Raw genomic sequence first — 12015 nt, forward strand, 5'->3', positions numbered from 1 at the left:
TACCATTCTTTATCTTCCTCACCAGGACAAATTTATCCCCAACATCCTGCAAGAGATCCCTAAACATCAACCACATGTCCAAAGTACATTTCCCTGCAAAAACATCATCCCAATGCACACCTGCAAGTTCTAGCCTTATAGCCACATAATTTTCCCTTCCCCAGTTAAACATTTTCCTGTCCTGTCTGATTTTATCCTTTTCTATGATAATGCTAAAGGCCAGGGAATGGTGGTCACTGTCCCCCAGATGCTCACCCACCGAGAGTTCTGTGACCTGACCCGGTTACAGATGATAACTGCTCTTCTCTACAAATAGTGCCTGGTTCTACTCAGCATTTCCAGCACCTTGTTTTTATTTCAATGCCCAACTTTTTGATTTTGGACTTGCAAATGAAGCAGAAAATGAGAGGTCTGGGCTCCAAAACAGCAAAAGAACTCAAGATGCAGGCACCTAATGAGACTTGGGCAGCTAAACACAAGTAGGAACACAGGACTCACACATTAAAACAAAATACCTCCGGCACCACAACACAAGAAGAAATACATAATTAGATTATCTAAATCAGGGTGGCCAACCTTTTATATTCCATGAGTCAATTTTTTCACGCACAAGTTCAGATGTCCCATACAACTCTTGTACCCCCATTCAATTCTTGTAAAAATATGTTAATATAGACAAATTTAGCATTTTTACATGATATATTAATTTAATATAAACAAGATAAACATTACTTCCCTTAATGAGACTTTTAACAAATATATTTTGTCTTCTTTTGATTTTTTCCTTTTTCTTAATCACATATTCTTTCCATAACTCAGACTCAAGCACTAGCTTCAGTTTTCCTTCTATTTCAGTCTGATGTTGTTGTTTTATAGTGTCTATTAAGGTCATGTCTTCTATTATGTGAGAAAGTATTTTCACAAACAATGCACAACTGTTTTCCTGACAGACTCGCTATAAATAAGGACTCATTTTTCCACTGTTCATTGAATTCACACTTACTATCACGTTCTGCTTTTCTTTTGCTCACTTTCTTTTGCACTGTGATGGGTAACTGAATGTAAAAACAAGGCTTAATTTTCAAAAAAGTACAAAACTGCAAATGTTCGCAAAGGACAAACGAAGCACAACTCCGTAGTGCACGAGTGTCAATTGTAAACTAACTGGCAAAAACCTGCGACACACTACTGGTGCAGACGTCTGGCACCTCAGGATCAAACAAGTATCAAACCTGTACTGAACAGTTATAGAACGACTGCAAACAAAAGTCCTTCTTTCCGAGTTTGACTCCTTGAATATTTTTTAAAAATTGAAAACAGATTAATGTGAAAGAAGATAACATTCGCCAAAAGATGTGCACAAAATAATAAAATCGCTAAAATAATTGCTAAGTTTTAGATTTATTCTGTAAAACCCATTTCTAGCTCTAAGCTACTTGAATTCCTGTTATAGATTTTCTTCCACAGATCAGTTTTTGGTTAATACTTTTTGCATGAGTAGGCTTACTTTTTTAAATTATTATCACTGGGATGCAATGTGCCACTTCTAATCATCCAATGTGCCACTTTTGGCACATGCGCCATAGGTTGGCCATCCCTGATCTAAACAAAGGAGGAAACACGTGACTCGGACACACAAAAAACACAGGAAGAAACACAAGTAACTCGGATGCCTAAGCATTGACGGAAATACAAGACTCAGGTTTCTAAACACAGAAAGAAACATGAGGTTCTGGCACATGGGACACAACAGGGTACATGAAACATGTACCAATAAGCATTTTGTCAGTTAGCATGGACATGGTTGTCTGAAGGGCCTGCATTTATGTAGTACGAGTCCATGATTTTATGACATATAGAACACACAGTGACATACACAGCATGAAACATAAGACAGACACCGACATACAGCAGGAAACACATGATGGGGGCAGCTGGACACAGCAGGAAACACCAGTATTAGCCATCTAAACACAGGAGTATTTGGTTAGATAACACAGCAGAAATACAAGATGCGTATGGACAAATTCACAAGACATGTGCAACTATACACGGCAAGAAACAAGACAGCCTAAACACAGCTAAAAAAAATTAGGCATTGCACCAAAGTGCATTTTATTGGCAACAGCAGCTGAAAGAAGTAAAAAAAGAAACCTGAGCAAATAAGCACAGAAGGCAATATAAGACAAAGACAACTAAACACAGTAGGATACTCAAGACTCAAGCAATCAAAGGCAATGAAGCAACTTGGCCACTTTAACAGAGCAAGACAATATAACAAAACATCTGATACAAATAATCATCGACACTGGAAGTGTGTTTCAGCCTAGCATCTTTATTGTGCTTTAAAAGTTGTAATAATTTATAAGTAGAGCTTATAAATTATAAGCACTGGAGCTTTATTAAACAAAACTTAATGTATCACTGGATGTGAAGATAGCTGGAATGATGACTAAATGTTTTGCCAAGAGGTAGGGTTTCTTTTGGATCATCTGAAAGTGGTTTGGCGAGCTTGAGAAACTGAGAAAGTGAGCCAAGATGAGTTCGAAGAAATCTGCTGGAGACAGACTGCAGTGTGAATGTAACAGGAAATATATTATTAAACTAGGAGAGTGTAGATAAAATTTACCGGGATGTTGCCTGGACTTGGGAGTCTTCACTACAAGAAGTGATTGCATAGACTAGGACTTTATAGGAGATGGAGTGATGACCTGATAGAGGTACATAGTACCATCATGATGGGCGGACACAGTGAAAACAGTGCCTTTTCCCAGGGTGTATGTTTAAGATCAGAGGCAAAAAATTTAAAATAGATATCATGAGCAGTTTCTTCACACAAAGGATGTATGTACTTGGAATGAACTACCAAAAATAATGGTTGAGGCAGCTACATTAACATTTCAAAGCCATCTGATAAGTATGCGTATAGAAGTTTAGAAGGCTGTGAACAAAAACAAGGGGAAATGGGACCAGTTTGGTTGACAACTCAATCAATATAGCTGAGTCAGGCTGAACAGCCTGTTTCCATGCTGTAAGACTCTATAACATAAGCAGGAATTTATGAAACACTGGGACTAAACAAGGAAGTTATTTTTTAACAAGGTGCACTTTGAGGCCAATGAATACAATGCAACACTAACATATGAAAAAAAGTAAGACAGCAGTGAGTGCAGCATCCAAAACACTGAGTGAAATGCTTTTACTCACTGCAATGGAGAAGTTTTACCCGGGAAAGCATTGGCAACCTCGAATGTTTCTGATAGGAGCACACAGAGGCTATTGACAACACCCATACCTGTTAACCTGTCCACCCCCTGTCAGAAATATTGTTGACAGCTATCAGAAATGTTGGCACATCTACCATAGTGAACACCTGCTCTGAAATCCCAAACTGGCTGGTACCTGTGTGCAGAAAATCCTACCCATTGTCCCAAGAGCAGGTGTGAAATTCTATTCCCAGTTCTGTCATTTGATGAGACTACCAAGTGGAGAAAGAAAGGGATTCAAGACCTCACTGTAGAAGTGTAACATCCCCACTGACACCTCACAGGCAGAAAATTACAAACAGAAACAATTATGACAGGAAAATGAAAAGACAGAAGGGAACAGAGACAGACGTTGTATCATCAGGGATGTGGACTATGACCACACAGGACACTGCAGCAAAATGTTAGAGATAAATGGACACACACAGAAAATACAGAGGAATTCAGCTGGTCAGACAACATCTTTGGAGGGATTTGGACAGAGACCTTCATCCTGAACCATTGACTGCATATTTCCCTCCACAAAATGATCTGCTGAGTGCCTCCCACATCTTGTGCATTGCCGAGGATACCAGCACCTGCAGTCTGTTGTGTCTCCATCAGTGTAGAAATACTAGATTACTGTTCTCCAGTCTAAGAAGCCAGAGAGCAGACGTTTAATAACATTCAGTTCCTTTGGGATATTCTAAGCCTATGAAAGGCACTGTATGAATGCTTCGTCAGTCCTGATGAAGGGTCTCGGCCCAAAACGTCGACAGCGCTTCTCCCTATAGATGCTGTCTGCCCTGCTGTGTTCCACCAGCATTTTGTGTGTGTTGTATGAATGCTTATGTTCCTTTTTTCTCTTCCTTTCCAAACACCAGAGCAGATCATACCTGAAACTTTGCAAGATCCATATAGGCTGCAGTTTTATTCTCATTTCTTAGAACATAACAGCACATAATGTTGTGCCAACCTTTTAACTTAACTCCAAGATCAACCTAACCCTTCGCACCTACATTGCCCTATATTTTGCTATCACCCATGTGCCTAACAGTTTTTTTAAATGTCCTTACTGTATCTGTTTCAACCATCACACCTAGCAGGTCATTTCACATGTCCACCACTTTCTGTGACATCTCTCCTAAACTTACCTCCAATCATTTAATAATTTTGTCTCCTTGTATTAGCCATTTCTATCCTGAGAAAAGTCTCTGTCTATCCACTCAGTTTATGCTTTGTTATCCTCTGTTAAGTTACCCCCCCCCCCCACCATGCTCTTTCATCCCAAAGAGAAAAGAGAAAAGCTCACTGAACCTATCTTCCTAAGACATGCTCTCTAGTCCAGGCAGCATCCTGTAAATCTTCTCTGCATACTCTACCATCAGATTTCTGACTGGACAATGAACCCATGAATACTACCTCATTATTATTTTCTCTCTTTTTACACTACTTACTTAATTTCACAAACAAGAGAAAATATGCAGACCCCTTGGCCCCAAACGTCGACTGTTTACTCTTTTCCATAGATGCTGCCTGGCCTTCTGACTTCCTCCAGCATTTTGTGCGTGTAACTTACTTAATTTAAATTTATATATATATTTGTTATTGTAATTTATAGTTTTAAAAAATGATGTATTGCAATATATTGCTGCCAAAAGACAACAAATTTCATGGCATATGCCAGTGATATTAAAACTGATTCTAATGTGTGTAAGAAACTGGAGAGAGTTGTGGACACAGTTTGGTTCATCATGGAAACCAGGCTTCCTTTATGGAGGCTGTGTACACTTCTTTTTGCTTCAGTAAAGCAGCCAGCATTAGCAAAGACCCCACCTATCCTGGACATTCTCTCTTCTCCCCTCTCCCATTAGGCAAAAGCAACAAAAGTCTGACAGCATGTACCATCAGATTCAAGGTTAACTTCTATCTTACTGTTATCAGACTCTTGGAACTGACCACTTGTATGAAAAGACTTTGAGGACTCTTGACCTCACAATCTACCTCAATGTGTCTTTTCACTTTATTGCTTACCTGCAGCCTTTACACTTTATTGTGCATTGTTATTATTTCACTTTGTACCACCTCAATGCAATGTGTAATAAGTTGATAAGTATGGACAGGATACAAGACAATCTTTCACTGTGTCTTGGTACATGTAAACCAATACCAAAACTGTGCAGAGTGGATTGATCCCCGATGGAAAGGTGGAGAGTGGATAGAGACTTCAGGAAGAGTACAATAGTTAAACAGCAGATACATTATTTGGTTCCTTAAGGGTGTTACAGCCAGGGGTGGTAATAGGGATAAGCTCCCACTACCTATTAAATGCTCCCAATGGCATGCACCTCAAATAGGCTTTGACAATCAAGTCCAGCTTCTGCTCTTCATATGTGGTGTAGTTGCTAATTCTGGCAGAACTATTTCTACTGACAGCAGAAGGGTCAGAGGTGGTTTACTGCTGTCTTTAAACCAGTCGCTTTGGGCAGATGGGTCTTGTCAGCCATGGTTGGCAGCTCATCTTGGAGGAAAACTCTGATCTCAAACCTCCACTGCCTTGCGGCTATATCCACTCATGGGGAAGGCTTCAGGTGCAAAACCCAAGGAAAATCTGGGGCTGGAGTCCTTTATGCTGTCCTACATTGAGTTCAACATTGACTGGCAACTCCTGCGTGCCAAACTGTACCGACCTTTGCCATTCCTTTGGGTTCACCAGATGTATGGAGAGGGGAAGCTTGCTACATAGACAACAGCTTGCTGTCCATATTAAACTGCCCAGGCTTGCATATCTAGACAGCTAGGATATAATATCCATGGTCGACCCTGACCAATGGAGGCCTCAGCAGCATAGACAATAAATAAGCATACCTCAAAAATGAGGGATGTAGGTGTGGTAATAAATAAACCTGAGACCCATCAGAACACAATACACAATATTTCTGATAATGTAACGGGTTATTTATGAAAAAAAAATTCTTGGATGTAACTGAGAGCCTGCTAGACACAAGACTAATCTCTCCCTAGATTGTTTGCTGCAAATACAGTATTAAGTTATCACAACAATTAAGCTCCATGAGCTAGTTTACAGACTTCAGGCCAGGAAAACCCTTACCCATGGAGCATTTTGGGAGCCTTATCATCTGTGGTGTGGATTATATATATAGTATATGTATTTCTCCCCTTTCCCCCAGTAGTAGCAGCTCCTTGAGAAATGATTGCTAAGCTATTTTTTAAATTTTAGATGGATCAGCAACAATGGACCAGATTGCTTTCCTCATTTATAACCATATAACAATCACAGCACGGAAATAGGCCATCTTGGCCCTCCTAGTCCGTGCCGAACCCTTAATCTCACCTAGTCCCACCTACCCGCACTCAGCCCATAACCCTCCACTCCTTTCCTGTCCATATACCTATCCAATTTTACCTTAAATGACACAACTGAACTGGCCTCTACTACTTCTACAGGAAGCTCATTCCACACAGCTATCACTCTTTGAGTAAAGAAATACCCCCTCGTGTTTCCCTTAAACTTCTGCCCCCTAACTCTCAAATCATGTCCTCTAGTTTGAATCTCCCCTACTCTCAATGGAAACAGCCTGTTCATGTCAACTCTATCTATCCCTCTCAAAATTTTAAATACCTCGATCAAATCCCCCCTCAACCTTCTACGCTCCAATGAATAGAGACCTAACTTGTTCAACCTTTCTCTGTAACTTAATTGCTGAAACCCAGGTAACATCCTAGTAAATCATCTCTGCACTCTCTCTAATTTATTGATATCTTTCCTATAATTCGGTGACCAGAACTGCACATAATATTCCAAATTTGGCCTTACCAATGCCTCGTACAACTTTAGCATTACATCCCAACTTCTGTACTCAATGCTTTGATTTATAAAGGCCAGCGTTCCAAAAGCCCTCTTCACCACCCTATCTACATGAGACTCCACTTTCAGGGAACTATGCACAGTTATTCCTAGATCTCTCTGTTCCTCTGCATTCCTCAATGCTCTACCATTTACCCTGTATGTTCTATTTGGATTATTCCTGCCAAAATGTAGAACCTCACACTTCTCAGCATTAAACTCCATCTGCCAACATTCAGCCCATTCTTCTAACCGGCATAAATCTCCCTGCAAGCTTTGAAAATCCATCTCATTATCCACAACACCTCCTACCTTAGTATCATCGGCATACTTACTAATCCAATTTACCACCCCATCATCCAGATCATTTATGTATATTACAAACAACATTGGGCCCAAAACAGATCCCTGAGGCACCCCGCTAGTCACTGGCCTCCATCCCGATAAACAATTATCCACCACTACTCTCTGGCATCTCCCATCTAGCCACTGTTGAATCCATTTTATTACTCCAGCATTAATACCTAACGACTGAACCTTCTTAACCAACCTTCCATGTGGAACTTTGTCAAAGGCTTTGCTGAAGTCTTGCAGTAAAAGGTCTGAATTCAACTACTTTGAGCTGACAGACATAACTATTGCTTTGGTGTCTACACCTGCTGGATACAAATCTGAAGCTGAGCTGGATTTCTTCTGATTAACTGCACCTACTGAACCAATCAACATGTCCTCACAGCAGGTCAGTCATGTATTGAGCATTAAATCCAGATTTGACCAGTTACATTCTTCTTTCCACTCCCCAGCTACTTGTTGGCTTACCTTTATATTGCAGGCTTGCTCCATTAATCTCCTGGCATTTTCCTCAGCTCTGTAGCGCTTTGGCAACTGGACACGGAAGAACTTTAAAGCCCCTTCAAAGTCAGCCTGCAGCAAGTCCTCTTTTGAGGTCTGTGAAGGTGAAACCAACAATGAGCTTCATCTTGGAAATGGGATATGTGAAGCAGTTAACCAACAGAGCACAACTTGTGACAAAATTGAGGAAAGAGCAATGCTGTAGACAGGAACTTTCCATTCTCTATGCCACCAATAATTCCACTAAGCTAGCCTCCGTTAACCATAGTCACAAGATGTTCATCTTAAATACCTGCAGCTGTAAGTGGTTAAGCTGAAAGTACTAGTACTTTCAACTCACTACACTGCCTAGATCTGTAACCTCCTCTGGCATGTACAACCCACCACAATCATGATGTTCTTTCATCTTTGGCCTTTTAAAGATCTTCCATCCTTCACAGTTGCTCCCCTTCACTACCCACATGCCTAACTTCTGAAAATATTTCCTTTGAGCTCCTCTGCCTCTCCACGTACTTCAATCCTACCACATCAAGGATCAAGAATCAACTTTATTTGCCATATAGATTTACAAATATCAGGAATTTGCTGTGGTGTGTTGGTGCAACATGCCACAAAAAATTCAATGATTACAAAGAATAGAGAGTTATAAGAATATAGAATTGCTCTTCTATGTGAATGTTTAGCCCATTCATTAGGCCCCTATCCTAACCTCACTGACTGGAACATCGGGTAAGGCTTCTTCATAGAGTTCTTACAGTTATACAGCACAGAAACAGGCCCTTTGGCCCAAATGGCCTATGCCAGCAATGATGACCCAGCAAAGCAAGGCCCATTTGTTAATGTTTGGCTTTCCAATCCATGCACCGGTCCAACTGTCTTTTAAAAATTGTTATTGTACTTGTCTCAAATACTTCCTCTGCAAATAAATCCCCCTGAGTAACAGGTATACCACTTTGGGTACTAAACACAAAGTACACTGCAGATGCTGGGGTCAAAACAACACGCTGGAGGAACTCAGTAGGTCGGGCAGCATCCGTGGAAACGAGCAGTTAATGTTTCGGGCCGAGACCCTTCGTCAGGACTGAAGAGGGAGGGGGCAGAGGCCCTATAAAGAAGGTGGGGGGAGGGTGGGAAGGAGAAGGCTGGTAGGTGCCAGGTGAAAAACCAGTAAGAGGAAAGATCAAGGGGTGGGGGAGGGAAGCAGGGAGGGGTTAGGCAGGAAAGGCGAAGAAGGAATGTAAGGGGAAAGCACTATGTGTAGTAGAAGGCAGAATCATGAGAGAGGTGTTAGGCAGCTGGAGGAAGAGAAAGTGAAACTGGGATGTGGGAAGGAAGAGGGAGGGAATTACTGGAAGTTGGAGAATTCAATCTTTATGCCAAGGGGCTGGAGACTACCCAGATGGTATATGAGGTGTTGCTCCTCCAACCTGAGTTTGGCCTCATCATGGCAGTAGAGGAGGCCATGTATGGACATATTCGAATGGGAATGTGAAGCAGAGTTTAAGTGGGTGGCAACTGGGAGATCCTGTCTGTTGTGGCGGATGGAGCGGAGATGCTCGATAAAGCAGTCCCCCAAACTGCGTCTGGTCTCACCGATGTACAGGAAGCTGCACCAGGAGCACCAGATGCAATAGATGACCCCAACAGACTCACAAGTGAAGTGTTGCCTCACTTGGAAGGACAATTTGGGACCCTGAATGGTAGTAAGAGAGGAAGTGTAGTACTTACGCTTGCAGGGATAAGTGCCAGGTGGGAGATCTGTGGGGAGGGACGTGTGAACCAGGGAGTCGCGGAGGGAACGATCCCTGCGGAAAGCGGAGAGGGGTAGAGAGGGAAAGATGTGCTTAGTGGTGGGGTCCTGTTGAAGGTGGCGGAAGGTATGGAGGATAATGTGCTGGATCCGGAAGCTGGTGGTGTGGTAGGTAAGGACAAGGGGAACCCTGTTGTGGTGATGGGAGGATGGGGTGAGGGTCTAAGTGCCTTCCCACCCTCCCCCCACCTTCTTTATAGGGCCCTTGCCCCCTCCCTCTTCAGTCCTGACGAAGGGTCTCAGCCTGAAAGGTTGACTGCTTATTTCCACAGATGCTGCCCGACCTGCTGAGTTCCTCCAGCATGTTGTGCATGCTACTTTGGGTTCTGTTGGGGGAGGCATAACCTAACAGAGGGAAGACGCAGTGGTTGGGTCTCTGGCACTGAATCTGGCTCTGTGACTTCAAAGGGAAGGGGAGGGGAGAAGAGGCACACTGTGGGGTTAAGGGATTTGTTGGTAGGAGAATGGACAGGAATCTATGGGTAAGAACGAGATTCTCAGATGGTGTGTTGTCTCCTGGGTGCCGGAGTCTGGGTCATCTTGGATCGAATCCTCAGCATTCTTCTGGGAGAGTGAACAGGCAGAGGTTATGGTCCATGTAGGTATTAGTGACATGGGTAGGACAAGTGACGAGGTTCTGTTCAGGGAGTTAAGTGGTCAGTTAAAGGGCAGGGCCTACAGGGTTGTGATTTTCAGATTGCTATCCTTGCCACGTGCTAATAAGGCCAGTACTAGGAAGATTATACAGTTTAACAAGTGGCTAAGGAGTAGGTATAGGAGGAAAGTCATAAGATTTTTGGATTATTGGGCTCTCTTCCATGGAAGATGGGATCTGTATAAAAGGAATGGTTTGAAATGGAGAGGAATTAATCTCTTAGCGGGAAGGTTTGATCAAGATGCACAGTGGGGCTTAAACGAGAGTTGCAGGGGATGGGAACCAGAGTGCCAGAACAGTTAGTGGAGACATTGTGAAGATAGATGTTGGTAAGACTTCAGACAAAGTCAGGAATCAAAAGGTTGAGTATGGTGCGACTAGTGTCCTGAGCCATATATATTTCATGCAATAAGTGTCGGAGGAAAGGCGAATGAGGTCAGGGCATGGATCAACACCTGGAATTATGATGAGACTTGGTTACATGAAGGCAGGGCTGGCAGCTCAATTTTCTGGGGTTCCATAGTTTTATACGTGACAGAGCGTGAGGGATTAAAGGAGGAAAGTTGGCATTACTGGTCAGGGAAAATGTAATGCAGTGCTCCATCAGGACAGACTGGAGAACTCAACTAGTGAGGCAAAGGTATACTTGGAAAATGGGAGGTCTTCAAAAATGAATTTTGAGAGTACAAAGTTTTTATGTGCCTGTGAGAATAAAAGATAAAGATAAAAATGTAGGAAACATTGGCTTTCAAGAGATATTGAAGCCCTGGTTAAGAGAAAAAAGGAGGGGAAAGCAGTTATAGACAAGTAGGAACAATAATATGCTTATGGAGCACAAGAAGAGCAAGGGAACACTTAAAAGGCCAGGACACTTCAGTTCCGATGAAGGGTCTCTGCCCAAGATGTCGACTGTACTCTTCCCCATAGATGCTGCCTAGCCTGCTGAGTTCCTTCAGCATTTTGTGTTTGTTACTTAAGAAAGAAATCAGGAGGGCTAAAATAAGGCATGAAGTTATTCTAGCAGACAAGGTAAAGGAGAATCCTAAGAGATTCTGCAGGTATGTTAAGAGCAAAAGGATTGCAAGACAAAATTGGTCCTTTGGAAGACCAGAATGGTAATCCATATGTGAAACCAAAACAGATAGGGGAGATTTTAAATGAATTCTTTGCATCTGTATTTTCTCAGGAGATGGATACAGAATCTATAGAAGTGAGGCAAAGTGGCAACAATTTCATGGACCCTGCACAGATAACAGAGGAGGAGGTGTTTGCTACCTGGCAGCATATCAGGGTGGATCAATCCCTAGGACCTGACAATGCGTTTCCTTGGACCCTATGGGAGGCAAGTGTAGGAACTGCCAGGGCCCTTGCATAGATACTTAAAACATCCTTCGCAACAGGAGAGATACCAGAGGATTGGAGGATAGCCAATGCTGTTCTGCTGTTTAAGAATGGCTGTAAACATAAACCAGGAAATTATAGGCCACTGAGTATGACATCAGTTGTGGGAAAGTTATTGGGAGGTATTCTAAGGGACCAGATATATAAGTATTTGGATAGACATGGACTGATTAAGGATAGTCAG

At 42.2% G+C, this 12015-nt stretch overlaps 1 protein-coding gene across 5 annotated transcripts in view; it reads right to left on the reverse strand.

Moving 5' to 3' along the window:
- The window catches only part of LOC132402205 (rab GTPase-activating protein 1-like), a 570990-nt gene that overhangs the window by 113983 nt on the left and 444992 nt on the right, over positions 1-12015 (reverse strand). For all 5 annotated transcript variants that reach the window (XM_059984929.1, XM_059984928.1, XM_059984931.1 and 2 more), the window contains one exon: positions 7933-8061. In XM_059984929.1, coding sequence (XP_059840912.1) covers positions 7933-8061 — 129 coding nt within the window. The remainder of the gene's footprint in view (positions 1-7932; positions 8062-12015) is intronic.

The sequence above is a fragment of the Hypanus sabinus genome, chromosome 11 (assembly GCF_030144855.1).
Source record: "Hypanus sabinus isolate sHypSab1 chromosome 11, sHypSab1.hap1, whole genome shotgun sequence".
Lineage (NCBI taxonomy): Eukaryota > Metazoa > Chordata > Chondrichthyes > Myliobatiformes > Dasyatidae > Hypanus > Hypanus sabinus.